The sequence below is a fragment of the Crotalus tigris genome, unplaced genomic scaffold, assembly GCF_016545835.1.
Source record: "Crotalus tigris isolate CLP2741 ecotype Arizona unplaced genomic scaffold, ASM1654583v1 scf7180000024387.2241675, whole genome shotgun sequence".
Taxonomy (NCBI): domain Eukaryota; kingdom Metazoa; phylum Chordata; class Lepidosauria; order Squamata; family Viperidae; genus Crotalus; species Crotalus tigris.
This window is the reverse complement of record NW_024100557.1, coordinates 556148-569687: the sequence shown is the minus strand read 5'-3', so window position 1 is coordinate 569687 and position 13540 is coordinate 556148. Positions and strand designations below refer to the sequence as shown.

General features: G+C 38.6%; 1 protein-coding gene across 2 annotated transcripts in view; it reads right to left on the bottom strand.

The window, feature by feature from the left end:
- Positions 1-13540, bottom strand: part of NEGR1 (neuronal growth regulator 1) — a 523078-nt gene that overhangs the window by 185888 nt on the left and 323650 nt on the right. For both annotated transcript variants that reach the window (XR_005554954.1, XM_039329096.1), the window contains exon 3: positions 9846-9971. Coding sequence is in view for 1 of the 2 variants with exons in the window: in XM_039329096.1 (XP_039185030.1) it covers positions 9846-9971 (126 nt within the window). In the remaining variant the exon portion in view is untranslated. The remainder of the gene's footprint in view (positions 1-9845; positions 9972-13540) is intronic.

Here is a 13540-nt window from a genome sequence, read left to right as displayed (position 1 = left end):
TTTCATGGTTTAGAACAGTGGTTCTCAACCTTCCTAATGTCACAACTCTTTAATTCAGTTCCTCATGTTGTGGTGACCCCCAACCATAAAATTATTTTCGTTGCTACTTCATAACTAATTTTGCTACTGTTATGAATCATAATGTAAATATCTGATATGCAGGGTGTATTTTCATTGTTACGAATTGAACATAATTAAAGCATTTTGTAATTAATCACAAAAACAATATAGCAATCCTTGATGGAGAAGCTTACTCTTCCTTGCTCAAAAATGTTGGGAGGGAGGGAAGGAGAAGGAAGGAAGGAAGATTGAAGGCGAAAGAAACGAGATGGAGAAGGAAGGAGATTGAAGGGGAAAGGAAGGAAGGAAGGAAGGAAGGAAGGAAGGAAGGAAGGAAGGAAGGAAGGAAGGAAGGAAGGAAGGAGAGAGAGACTGAAGGGGAAGGGATGGAGATGGAGATGGAAGGAAGGAAGGAAGGAAGGAAGATTAGAGGGGAAAGGAAGGAGATTGAAGGGGAAGGGAAGGAAGGAAGGAAGGAGAAAGAGATTGAAGGGGAAGGGATGGAGATGGAGATGGAAGGAAGGAAGGAAGATTGGAGGGGAAAGGAAGGAGATTGAAGGGGAAAGGAAGGAGATGGAGAAGGAAGGAGATTGAAAGGGGAAGGAAGGAAGGAATGAAGGAAGGAGAGAGAGAGAGATTGAAGGGGAAGGGATGGAGATGGAGATGGAAGGAAGGAAGGAAGGAAGGAAGGAAGGAAGATTGGAGGGGAAAGGAAGGAGATTGAAGGGGAAAGGAAGGAAGGAAGGAAGATTGAAGGGGAAAGGAAGGAGATGGAGAAGGAAGAAGATTGAAGGGGGAAGGAAGGAAGGAAGGAGAGAGAGATTGAAGGGGAAGGGATGGAGATGGAGATGGAAGGAAGGAAGGAAGGAAGGAAGATTGGAGGGGAAAGGAAGGAAGGAAGGAGAAAGAGATTGAAGGGGAAGGGATGGAGATGGAGATGGAAGGAAGGAAGGAAGATTGGAGGGGAAAGGAAGGAGATTGAAGGGGAAAGGAAGGAAGGAAGGAAGGAAGGAAGGAAGGAAGATTGAAGGGGAAAGGAAGGAGATGGAGAAGGAAGGAGATTGAAGGGGGAAGGAAGGAAGGAGAGAGAGATTGAAGGGGAAGGGATGGAGATGGAGATGGAGATGGAGAAGGAAGGAAGGAAGGAAGGAAGGAAGGAAGGAAGGAAGGAAGGAAGGAAGGAAGATTAGAGGGGAAAGGAAGGAGATTGAAGGGGAAGGGAAGGAAGGAAGGAAGGAGAAAGAGATTGAAGGGGAAGGGATGGAGATGGAGATGGAAGGAAAGAAGGAAGATTGGAGGGGAAAGGAAGGAGATTGAAGGGGAAAGGAAGGAAGGAAGATTGAAGGGGAAAGGCAGCAGGAACAGGCACTGTTTGAGGAGAAGAGCGCCCTGGAGGCAGAGGAGCTGGTGGAGGAGGAAGAGGGCGGCGGCAGCGGCCAGATAGAGTGGTGTCTCGGTTTCTAAGACCATCAGAAATATGTGTTTTCCAATGGTCTTAGGTGACCCATGAAAGCGTCGTTCGACCCCCAAAAGGGTCATGACCCACAGGTTGAGAACCGCTGGTTTAGAAAGTCATCTTATATGCCGGAAAATACGGTATTTTCCAGCGTATAAGACGACTGGACGTATAAGACGACCCCTGACTTTTGAGAAGATTTTCATGGTTTAGAAAGTCATCTTATACACCGGAAAATATGGTATGTCAGACTTACTGTATGTATTGTTAAAACAGGTAGACCAAATTCAGAATTGGGGTTAGCTGTGACAGCTGCTTCTGGACTGCAATTTCATTGAAATATTTGTTTGATATGCTTTTTTTTTTTCAGAGATTGAGTCTTCCCATTACAGGTGATAAGGTTAAATGAGAAACAAAAGACCCAGAAAACTAGAATGGTTGGAATACACAGAAAAAATACCAGTTTGTGGGTTTTAATCAGGACTCAAATTTACATTTACATTTTATAGTTATTATATTATGTGGGGACTGAGAATCACCATACTGTCTGCAAGCTCATATGAAGAGCTTAGAACATGAAAGCTATCTGGGAATAATAAAAATTGAAGGTATTTAGCTTATAATTTTGCTTAATGGCTGGGAATAGACCAACACATTAGTTTGCAATGAGTTACTCTGAGTGTTGCCAATATATTCAGAAGACAAAACAGTATCTCATTATCCATGGGAATGGCCTGTCTTGCCATCTCAATTCATAGAGATTTTGCAGAGCCATTTATGAAACAATCTTTTAAGTGCTGGATGCATATTCAGAATTTTTGGAAACTCCTCTGCTTCCAATTACTCCACAATAATATCCATGAATCTTTTCACCAGGCAAGAATATTTGCTTTCTCTATCTAACCATCTGACATATTGGTGAAATAACTTATATCCTTGATATTGCAAAGTTTTCCTCTGTGTGCTAAGGCAAGGCTTTTCAACCAGTGGTATGGGTACCACCTGTGGTGCATTGGCACATGGCAGGTGGTACGTGACCATCCTAGAAAAGTGGTAGTGGGGGAGGGGAATGAGCTGAACCAGTGGAAGCACCGCACAAGCCTGAAAGAGAGAGGGTTGGAGCTGCAGGGCTGTCAGGGCTTAGCGGAAGCGCCAGGATCAGCGCCAGGCTGCACCTGGAGCTTGGTGCTGATCCTGACTCTTTTGCTGAGCCCTGAAGAAGCACCAATCAGCTGGAATGTTGTAGCGTCTCCAGGGTCTTGTGATTTACATTCAGATGCTTGGCAACTGATTCATATTTATGACAGTCACAGTGTCCCAGGGTCATGTGAAGTGACCAAAACCTGCTACAACCACCCAGCAGACGAGGGGGAATAAAAACCAAACACCCCCCATCCCACCCCCACTGCCAATCATCAACAGAAATGCTCACAACAATGAAAACCTCGGACAGGAGGAAGAGCGCCACAGGGCAGGCAGGCAGGTGTCTTGCTTGGCTGTGGCTTGGGGGGCACTTTCTTCAGTGCTATTTAACTTCAAACAGTCACTAAGCGGACTGTTGTAACTACCTGTACTTCATCATCTTTTTTTTTTTTGGTCATCAAGTTTTTGACACCTTGCTAGGCAACTGGTGGTACTCGGATATTGCCATATCCTAAAAGTAGTACAATGGGTGAAAAGGTTGAAAAGCCTTGTGCTAAGGCAACAGTGTTGCCATTTGTTAATACACCTCTTCAATAGTTGTAGAACATCTGAAGCATTTTTCATAGAAAGAAACTTCCACAAACTGTTCAAGAAACTGTTGATAGCTAGCCAACATCTTGCTTAGCAGAAGGAATATATATCACCTGCTTTCTTATAGTCACCCCTTCAGATCTGTGAAGAGCAAGATGATTGATCTACTTTCTGCTTATTTCACAAAGCCACTGAAGTATATATATTCTCTATTGATACACAGAAAATCAAATCTTGATTTTGGTATTACATTCCCTGAGGTTTATACCAGCATCTAGATTTCTTCACTGACTTCAGCTTTCTGACAGACTATAGTTTACCATTGTACCTAAACTATTTGCCTGAATTACCAGCAAGACTGGATTACTGTGGACATTATTAGTCTGATGTCAACCTATGGTTGAAAAGTCCAATTAAGCAAAACATCAGAGCCATTGCAAACTTTTAATGATTACTTTTATTGAGCAGAATCAAACCGGTAGGGTCAAAGGGAAGCTACTCTAAGGAAATGGCAGGAAGCAGTTAATTAAAAGAATGAAACTTTTCATACCCCTCTCTGGCAGTATAGGTTGCATTGTCCAATACATCTTCCAGAAATTATTATGAGAACAGATTTTAGTTTCACCCAAACAATTCTTCAGCAGGTTCGGATCTCACACTGATATACCACACCTGTAGATTCAAAGGTCTCTTTCCTTCTTCCCCCTCTGTTGACAAGTTAGAAGCCTGCTGTGGTCCTAAAGGCAGTATGGTTCACAGTTTGACATCTAGAATATGGAGGACAGAAGCATAAAATTGCTTGTCCTAATTTTATTCAACCTGTCTGACCTAGAAGAATATTTTTGGAGAAATGCCAGTCAGATAGAGAGTGAGTTAGAAGTGTCCTTTATATATTACCTCAGCCATGCAGAAGGCAGCAAGTACAGCCTGCTCCAAAAAGGCCTCTCATTTTCTACATTATTCTCAAAGTGCTTTTGATTCTCTTTTAAAGGCACCTTAAAGATTATATTACTTTTTTTTCAAGCTAGGAAATTTGTTTCTGCTACATGTATTTCCATTACTTTGTTGTCTCACTGGCCATTTAGAATAAACTCCATTGAAAAATTCTGATGCTTTTACTTCAGCACCCTATCCAAGAAAATTCCTCAGAAAAACTTATTTTTTATTTTTCATTTGATTAAAAGTAAATACAATTGTAGATGCTTTATTTTCCACTTAGCTATAGGAGTTACAGGTAGTCCTCGACTTACAACCACAGTGGAGCCCAACATTTCTGTTGTTTAGTGAGTTTTGCCCCATTTTACAACATTTCTTGTCACAGTTGTTAAGTGAATCATTACAGTTGATAAGTTAGTAACCTGGCTGATAAGTGGATCTGGTTTCCCCCTTGACTTTACTTGTCAGAAGGCCACAAAAGGTGACCACATGACCGTGGGTCACAGTAACAGTCATAAATATGTACCAGTTGCCAAGCATCTAAATTTAGATTACATGATTAAGGGGATGCTGCAAAGTTTGTAACTATGAAAAACAGTCATGTCATTTTTTCAATGCTGTTGTAACTTTGAATGGTCACTAAATGAACTGTTATAAGCTGAGGACTACCTAAGAGCTATAGTTTTTTCACTGGAGAAAAGTCAATAATTAAGCACCACTCAGCCTGAAAAACCTGAAAAAAATGGAAAGTAAGGCTGAGTATTGGAACAGCTTCTGTCAGAGTGTCTGACAAAACTATACTACCGGTACTAAAAATACAGAAGATATTGAAGGATTTGGTTATCTTGGCATTTACCTATGGAAATGATACTTAATCCATGTGATTGTAATACTCTTACTTCATTTTATATATGGGTTTGTACTGATATTGTTCCAATGCTCATATGAATGTAGATACCTGTGTGTGTGTGTGTGTGTGTGTGTGTGTGTGTGTGTGTGTGTGAGATGTATGTGTTTCAGTCCTAAACACATGCTACCTACTAGTACATCTGCCATGATGGAGTAGTTCATCTGATAGTTTTTGCAAATCATTCTCTCTCGGCCCAACCAACTTCACAGGGCTCTTATTGTGAGGAAAAGTTGGAGGAAAAACTGGTCTGAATGCATCTTGAGTTCCTTCATTAAATCTAATAATAATAAAAATAAATAAATAAGAACCTTATTGTTGATTGAGTTTTAACATGCAGAATTTTTCTACCTGGAGAAGCTTCCAAAGGTACACCTTGCAATAATGAATTCCATGAAAGCCTTGTTTCAGGTAAAAAAGAATTGTTTGTGTCAATTCCAATTGACTGAAGTCTCCATTAAGATTGGACAGATGTCCATCTGCAAAAATGAGGATGTTAGCAACCACAAAACTCATTATGTAAAGCCGTTAATCAGATAATTTTGATCTGAAGGTCTACTTTGGATTACCAACAGGAGGTTGCTGTTCATCCTGATGAGAATGCTTATTTTGGGCCCAGTGAGCAAGAAGTGCTTTGTGATGTCAGTCCATTTGCTATTGATCGCATACAATAGATAAAAGCAGCCTGTGGTAACTGACACCTCCACTTAGTGACCAACATTACATTTTATGAATGGCCAGGCCCACATTTAGACTCCTAATATGTTTTCTTTCTTTGCAGTTCTATCAATTACACTGTGGAATAACTTTCACGTTCCTTTTCAACCTTTAATTCTGTGCCTGGAGTTACCATTTCAAAGCTGAAGGCAATCACTTGTTTTTCTGTAATATTTGAACAAGCATTTTTAGGTTTTATTGGTTCTGCATTCCTCGCATTTACAAGTTTTTAACCTGCATTCATTTTCTCCAGATTTATCCATTGACTCATTCCAAAAACATAAATATGTTAACGATTTGATTGGAGTTTAATTGACTTATACCTTGAAGAAATTTTGAAGACTGTACTGATCTTATCAAAGATTCAGTTGCTGGGGAAATCCCTGCTTTTCTGCTGGATTTGCAAGATGGCAGTAGGGTTCTATTAATGTTATTTTAACAGAAAACACCATTAGGTGAACTCATGTCCTAAGCTCACACTTTGAAGACTGCCCAAGGTTCCCAACACAATTTTGTTTGACATTTAGCTAAAGACTACCTTTATGATGTAACTGATTTTTCTACTCTGTTGGAGGTCACTTAAAAAGGTTTAATTGTTGCTTTTTCAAAGGTCACTATTAGTAATTCTTTCAAGCCCCTTTCTGCAAAGTAAAGTGCTGATTAGCATTACTTTCAATCCTACCAGGATGTGACTCCACCACTAATATCCACATGACATTCGTAGAATATATCAAAATATTGTCTAACTAAATAAGATCCAAATGAACTGGGTAAATTATACTGAGTTATTTTATTTTATAGCTGTACAACAGTAATTTGTTGCTCTTTGTTATTAATTCACCCCAAAATGAAATGGGGAAATAACTCTAACAAGGGCAAAACAGAAAAAAAGAGATAAAGTCCTAGGCAAAACCAATATTTTTCATCTGCTCATCTTGATGGGCTTATATTTTTTTCAACGTCCTCCTCCACTGTTTCAGTTGGTGGAGTATTTTTGAAGAAATAAGTCTCAAACTTATTGGGTTACATCATGAGAAAGAGCCAGAGGGTTGGAATCAGATTTAGTTTTATTGTAATGATGCATGATTCAAAAACAATGTTTTGGAAGAAACATTGCAAATTACATCGTCTGCTATTCACTGAAATCAACTCCTGCTATTTACTGAAGGGTACTGCTTATTTTTTTTTTTTTTTTAGGTTTGTGCATAGACCTGAAAAAAGAGGTGATGCTATTTTTAAAATTGCTTTAACTATAAAGTGTAGATTCTTTGAATGCATTCTGGGAGTTGAAGTCCATAGTCATAAAGGGGCCATAGTTCCCCATCTCTGCTTTAAAGCATTGGAATCTTTCTAGCACTTTTTTTCTGGCTCCTATTGTAACTTGAAAAAACTGGATTCCATTTTCTCCATCAAAAAATATATTCAAGCAAGGGCTAAAATATGTATTTTGAATCATTTTGAAAGACCTGCCATATTGAGATGATTAAAAAATAAATGTTAGGCTTTCAATAGCTTTTGGTCTTGATGGGTGTCTATTATCTCTAGAATCTTATCACCCAGCTGTTGGAATTAAAAATGGAAAGGGGATGTTATCCCATTTTCTGCAGAGTTACCCAGAAACTTGGATTTTACAGACCTTTATCCTGACCCAACAGATGCTGCCTTATGTTCTCAAATCCCATGAGACACTTTCCAGGATGATTACATCTAGGTCTAATTCCGATAGAGAGGTAGAGTCTGAGAGGACTGAAATACAGAGGCAAGGATTTATATTTCATGGCAATTGGAGATTAAGTATTATAAACCATTTAAGATAAAGGTAATCATCAGCTTATGATCACAACTGAGCCCAACATTTCTGTTGCCAAGCAAGGCAGATGTTAAGAGAGTTTTCCCCATTTTATGACCTTTTTGCCACAGTTATTAAGCAAATCACTGCAGTTATTAAGTGAACCATGCAGTCATTATAGCTTCCTTCATAGACTTTGCTTGTTGGAAGTCAGCTGAGAAGATTAAAAATGGTGATCACATGACCCCGGGATAGTGCAACTGTCATAAACGCATGCCAGTTCTCAAAAGCCTGAATTTTGATCAGATGACAGTGGGGATGCTACAACAGTTGCATGTGTGAAAACTGTAAGTCACATTTTTTAGTTCTACTGTAAGTTCGAACAATCACTAAATGAATGGTCGTAAGTTAGTATTTCTGTTGTAAGCAAAAGTGGGCAACCACAGGATTATTTTCTGAAAGGCCATCACTGTTCAGAAGCCAGCTATACTGAAATGGAGAATATCCTTTTATTTGCTTCATCACTTTAGGCCAACCATTTTTATGTCAGAATCTGTGAAACAGTGAAGTAAAGGACAACTGCTGCTGTCCCATTCTCCAAAGCCTGATTAACTCCCAGCATGAGGTGAAATTAAAAATAGCACTCATTTTCCAGTATCATCTCCCTTGTATGTTTATTGAACACAGGGCACCTGCAGGCTCTGCCAATGACTTACAGATCTGTAATATGTGGTTTTCTCTGTCTCTCTCTGTCTCTGTCTCTGTCTCTCTCTCTCTCTCTCTCTGTATTTCTATATGTGAATCTGCATGCGTATATGTATATGTATATGCATATGGAATGGGACAACTCACCACTGCCATTTCTTTGATATTAGTATAACTCTTGTCCCACAGCGAGTTGTCCTGCAATGAGTTGGCCATGGAGAATTGGTTGCGGCAAGTTGGCCATGGCGAGTTGGCCGTGGTGAATTGGTCATGGCGAGTTGCTCACGGCGAATTGTCATAGATGTATATATATATGTGTGTGTGTGTATCTATATATGTATGTGTAAGTGTGTGCATATGCATTTGCTGAATAAGCATCACAGAAAGTTAGGCAATGCAAAACTCCAGACAATCATTACAATAGACAGTGCCGAAGACATTATTTGATGCTATGTACTAGTTCTCCAGATTTTACAGTTCTCTTTTATTCAAAGGTGGAGAAAAGCAGAGCTTATGACTATAATGGCAATTTCTTCATACTCATATATATTTAAAAAATCTGTATATTTGAACAAAAGAACCTCAGCATCCAAGTGGGTTGGGGAGGGTACATAATACAAAGTAAAGAGGTAATGGGCACTTTCTAGCCCTTTCCAAGATTGCTTAATTGAATCTCCTTAACTTTATTCTTGTTGTTAATAGGCAAATGCAAAATCACTCTTCATTTTTCCATACAATGTATAATTTTCATATCCTATCAGATTAAAAAAAAAGATCATTCTTTTTTATAAATCAGGCAACAGGACTGCAGTTTCTTGACATGCTGCAAGGGAAGGCCAAACTTTGGTTCTCATCTGGATAACTGGCCAAAGATATTATCTCAGTGCTGGTTAGGAGGCCCCTAAACCACACTGACTGATAGTGCCACTTCTGGCCACTGAAAATATTTTAGAATCATTTTTTAGAATGATTCAGAAGTAGAGGCAGTATTTGGTGCCCTCTAAACTTTGATACATAGGACAAGTATTTACCCAGCCTTCTCCTAAAGGTGGCCTATCTCGTGCTCTGCTACTCATCTGTCACCTCCCTTTTTGTATTCCTGGATATTGGTACAAGAGATGTTGCCCCCAGAATGGTATGAAAACTATATTTGAAAACCAATGCAATTTTTTCTCAGCCTTTTTCATTTTTCTATACATAATACATATACTTTGGCCAGAAAATTGTTCAACCTACATATAAAAACAAGTGAAGAATAAAGAAATACCTCAAAGTTAAAAAAATAGTGTCAAATCAATGACTATTTTTTAAAAAATTGCTAACACTTGCATCACAGATTTACCATTATGTCTCATTGACTGGGATTTATTTACCGATTTTCAAACAGGTTTTGAGATTTTTTTTCCTTCCAAATTTCTCAGAGAAACAGCATTCTAGGTTCATGAGCAAATGAATTCTGAGACTTTTTCCTGCCTTGTATGCAACAGGGTGAGAACAAGGAAATAGAAGTGGTTAGAGTCAGAATAATTGTTAAAGTGTACCTGATGGAGAAATATGTCTCCAAGAGATGGAAGGATCAGGTTTCCCTGTAGCTAAGCAGGCCAGTGTGATGTTGCTTCCTTCATTTGCCACAATATCATTTGAAATATGACTTATCTTTGGAGAAACTGAAATGAAAGAACACAAAACAATTAAATATTTCCTTATTCATGAAATGCCTTTAAGCTAATTAATTTAGTGAAGTCATCATAGTCAACAATTTAAGGCACCTTTAATGATCCAGTACCCTTCAGATGAATTGGATTCTATATCACATACTCCCAAACAACAACTATCCTTGTTCCAAAATTGTAATCTCCAGGAAAATAAATTGTATGAGCCACCAAAACTGAGAACTTCAACATGAAGCACTATTTCTGAAGCAATGTATTAGCACTCTAATGTGCTATACATTTGTGTTTTGGCTGATACAATATTTAGTCTTAAAGAGCTGCATGTATTTCAGGAATTCTGATTTTTTTTTTTAACCACTTATCAAGGAATGGTTTCAGTGAAGAATGTTTCTATTTTTGGAGACTTCATGTATAATTTTATACAGTTCTGAATTGGAGGAAACATTTTTTTTACTGAGTCTGCCCTAATAAACTGACTATTGTAGTGTCCCTGCAATAAATGTTCATGAATTTTATCCAACTCATCTTATCTTCATAAAAGTCTAATGAGTTAGTTTAAGCTGAAAAATAGTGATTGGTTCAAGATCACAGAATGGATTTTTTTAGACCAGCATAGGTTGAAACTTGGGCTTTCCTATTCTTGAGCTGTAGACTACAGTAATGTCATAGTGTAATGGATATAGTTTTATTCATCAACTTTCAGGGGTTGCATACAGCCAGGAAGGATATGGGCACACAAACATCCCCACAAACAGGTATTGCTTTCCATCTTATAGATGGATAAAGATGTGAGTTTTCATCTTTCAGTTTTTCATCGGAAGGAATGATAAATATTTCTGATTATTTATTTGTTAAATTTATTTGCTGCTCATCTCATTGTGGGGCTACTTTGGATGACTTGATTATAACCAGGAACACTTGATTTCAGCCAGTATTTATTTACCTTGTAATAGCCCCCTACAAAAAGTCACTTTCCCCTTCTTCTTGAAATATTTTTCCTGCAGAAGAAAGTAGAGGAAGGATTTCCCATTCCTTCTTCTTGGAAACTGGACCAGCATTGCAGTCCTAGCTAGCATATAAGCATTTTCCAATAAGGTCAGATTTTTTTTCCTGTCAGAGGGATTGTTATCACTGGGTAATGTGCTAAACCAGGGGTCTTCAAACTCGGCTCTTTTATGACTCATGGACTTCAACTCCCAGATACCTCAGCCAGCATGCCTGGCTGAGGAATTCTGGGAGTTGAAGCCCATGAGTCATAAAAGGGCCGAGTTTGAAGACCCCTGTGCTAAACCATTCACACAGCACTGAGGTAAATGGTAGCTGGGCCTTAGCCAAAGTGAGTGGAAATGATTCAGCCCCTTTCTCTCTCAAGCAAATTTTTTTAGTTTTCTTTCTGCCATCTCTCTCTCCCCACCACTCTCTCTGTATCTCATATTATATTTTCCAGATGTTAATATATCTCCAAACATTCAGGATTCCCCATCTGTTCTTTTCTGCCTTTTGCCATCAGCACCTCCAATGTTAGGAGGAATAAATATTTGGATGGTCAGTATACAGTGTGATCTTCTAATGATCATCCGTACATCGAGGAAAAAAAACCCCAGCTCTAATGATATGTATTAAGTTTCCTTGATTAAACAGCTCTATAAAAATTATACAGCAGCAGAATCAATAAAAATAATTCTAATCAGCTTTCTTTCACAAGAGTTGTTGCAAGGCTACATCAACGCACATCGATCAATTCCAGGCAGTCTTCCAGGACAAGAAGGAGTGCAAGGAATGTTTATTGAATCTAGCCTCAGGACATCACCCTTTTTGCGCAGCATTTTTCATGCCTTTTTCATTTTTGCCTTTTAATTTCTACTAAGTACCATTTCTCAATAGCTAGGAGGGGCATTGCTCCATTTTGCTTCCCAGAGATGGGAAAAGAATTTGACAACGTCTCCAGTTTATTTCTACAATACAATTTGTTTACATGTGGGCACAGTTTCAGTGATTGATTTTCCCCGAGGAGACTTACATTTGAAGTGCTGCGTAACAACAAATGACATGGTAAACACTTAGAAGGACCAGGCTGTGCAAAGCCACTTTTAATCCTCTGGGAGTCTTTAAAAGGAGCAGAATGTGGATTGTTGCCAGATTCAAGCACTTTAAGAAGGGATTTCTGTACACAGGAACATGGGCTATGCCTTATTTTCTTTGCAGCCCTCATTCTTTCCCCACTGTGCACACTGGAACCTCAATAGGTGGAAAGAGCATCTCTGTAATATCTGTTCCTGGAAAGAGATGAAAGCAAAATATTCATGCCCTACATGTTGCCCTGCAGGAAGCAGAATACTGGAGAAGTTCTTTCTTCTTCATCTTTTTTCTTCTTCCTTCTTCTTACATCTTCCTTCTTCTTCCTCCTCTTCCTCTTTTCCTCTTCTCTTTCTTCTGCTTCCTCTCTCTTTTCTATTCCTCTTTTTCTCCTCCTCCCTTTCCTCCTTCCCCCTTTATTTTATTTAAATGCAGAGGGGAGACCACATTTTAAAAAAGCATAAAAGCTATCTTGGTGCCTTGGCTGAATAGACCGAATAAAAAGAAGACTGAGTTTAAATTGTTTTAAATGCACAGGCAGTTATTCTGAAGAGGTGTGGAATGCCCTCATGATGAAGTAAGTATGATGTGCATATTTGTTGTTCCTAGAATTCTCTGTTAATCCAGCATCTGTTAGCCCCTCAAAACAGAATTATGTGCCACAAGTTGCAGACACTGTACTAGTTTATCAATAGCAGGATTGACATTTATCCTATATTATTTTATTAACAGGGAGGGTTTATTAAACACTGTCTCTCAGCTATTTAAAGTATTTGGAGGTTTGGCATATCCTCAGATAATATAGGCTCAGTTTTCTCTTTCCTCGCTCCCCTCTTCCTCCTCCTCTTGAGAAAATTGATAATTTTCTCAAGAATTTTCCTGAAGAGTAGAAGTGTACAAAGAAAAGAGATAAAGGTGGTGGATTGACCAAACCACTGTATGCACTGCTTGTGCTTTTTTCTTAATTTTCAGATTTATCTGCTTCATCAGTAGAGAGTTATATTAATATACAATCCCCAGGCAGATTTTGCAAATGTTACACTATTTTATAATTCAGAAGAAAAAGCAGAATATAAACTTTTATGGAATAACTCTCTGGTATAACTCCCTCATCTTGTTATATATGTAAATAGAGATGTGTGGGTTAGGGTTAGGTTTGACTAGCTAACTTTTAATGAAGGCAAAATCAGAGAAAAATGTGGAAATTGAAATATGATTGCACAGCTTGCCACAATTTTGTTAAAGTGTTATATTCAACAGCACTATCTGAGGTGAGAACAGCAGCAGAAACATATCCTACAGCAAAGTGTCAGTAGCAGAAAAAGGACATCCGACAAATAGCAACTACCTCATCTTTAGGATTGAGACTCCTGTAGCTTTCAGAGTATGTTTTAATCAGGAATGTCCACAAGGTTTGGTGAAAATCCTTAAGAATGTGGCCACAGTGTTGCAACTGAAGCTCCACATGCAAAATATAAGCAAGGCTT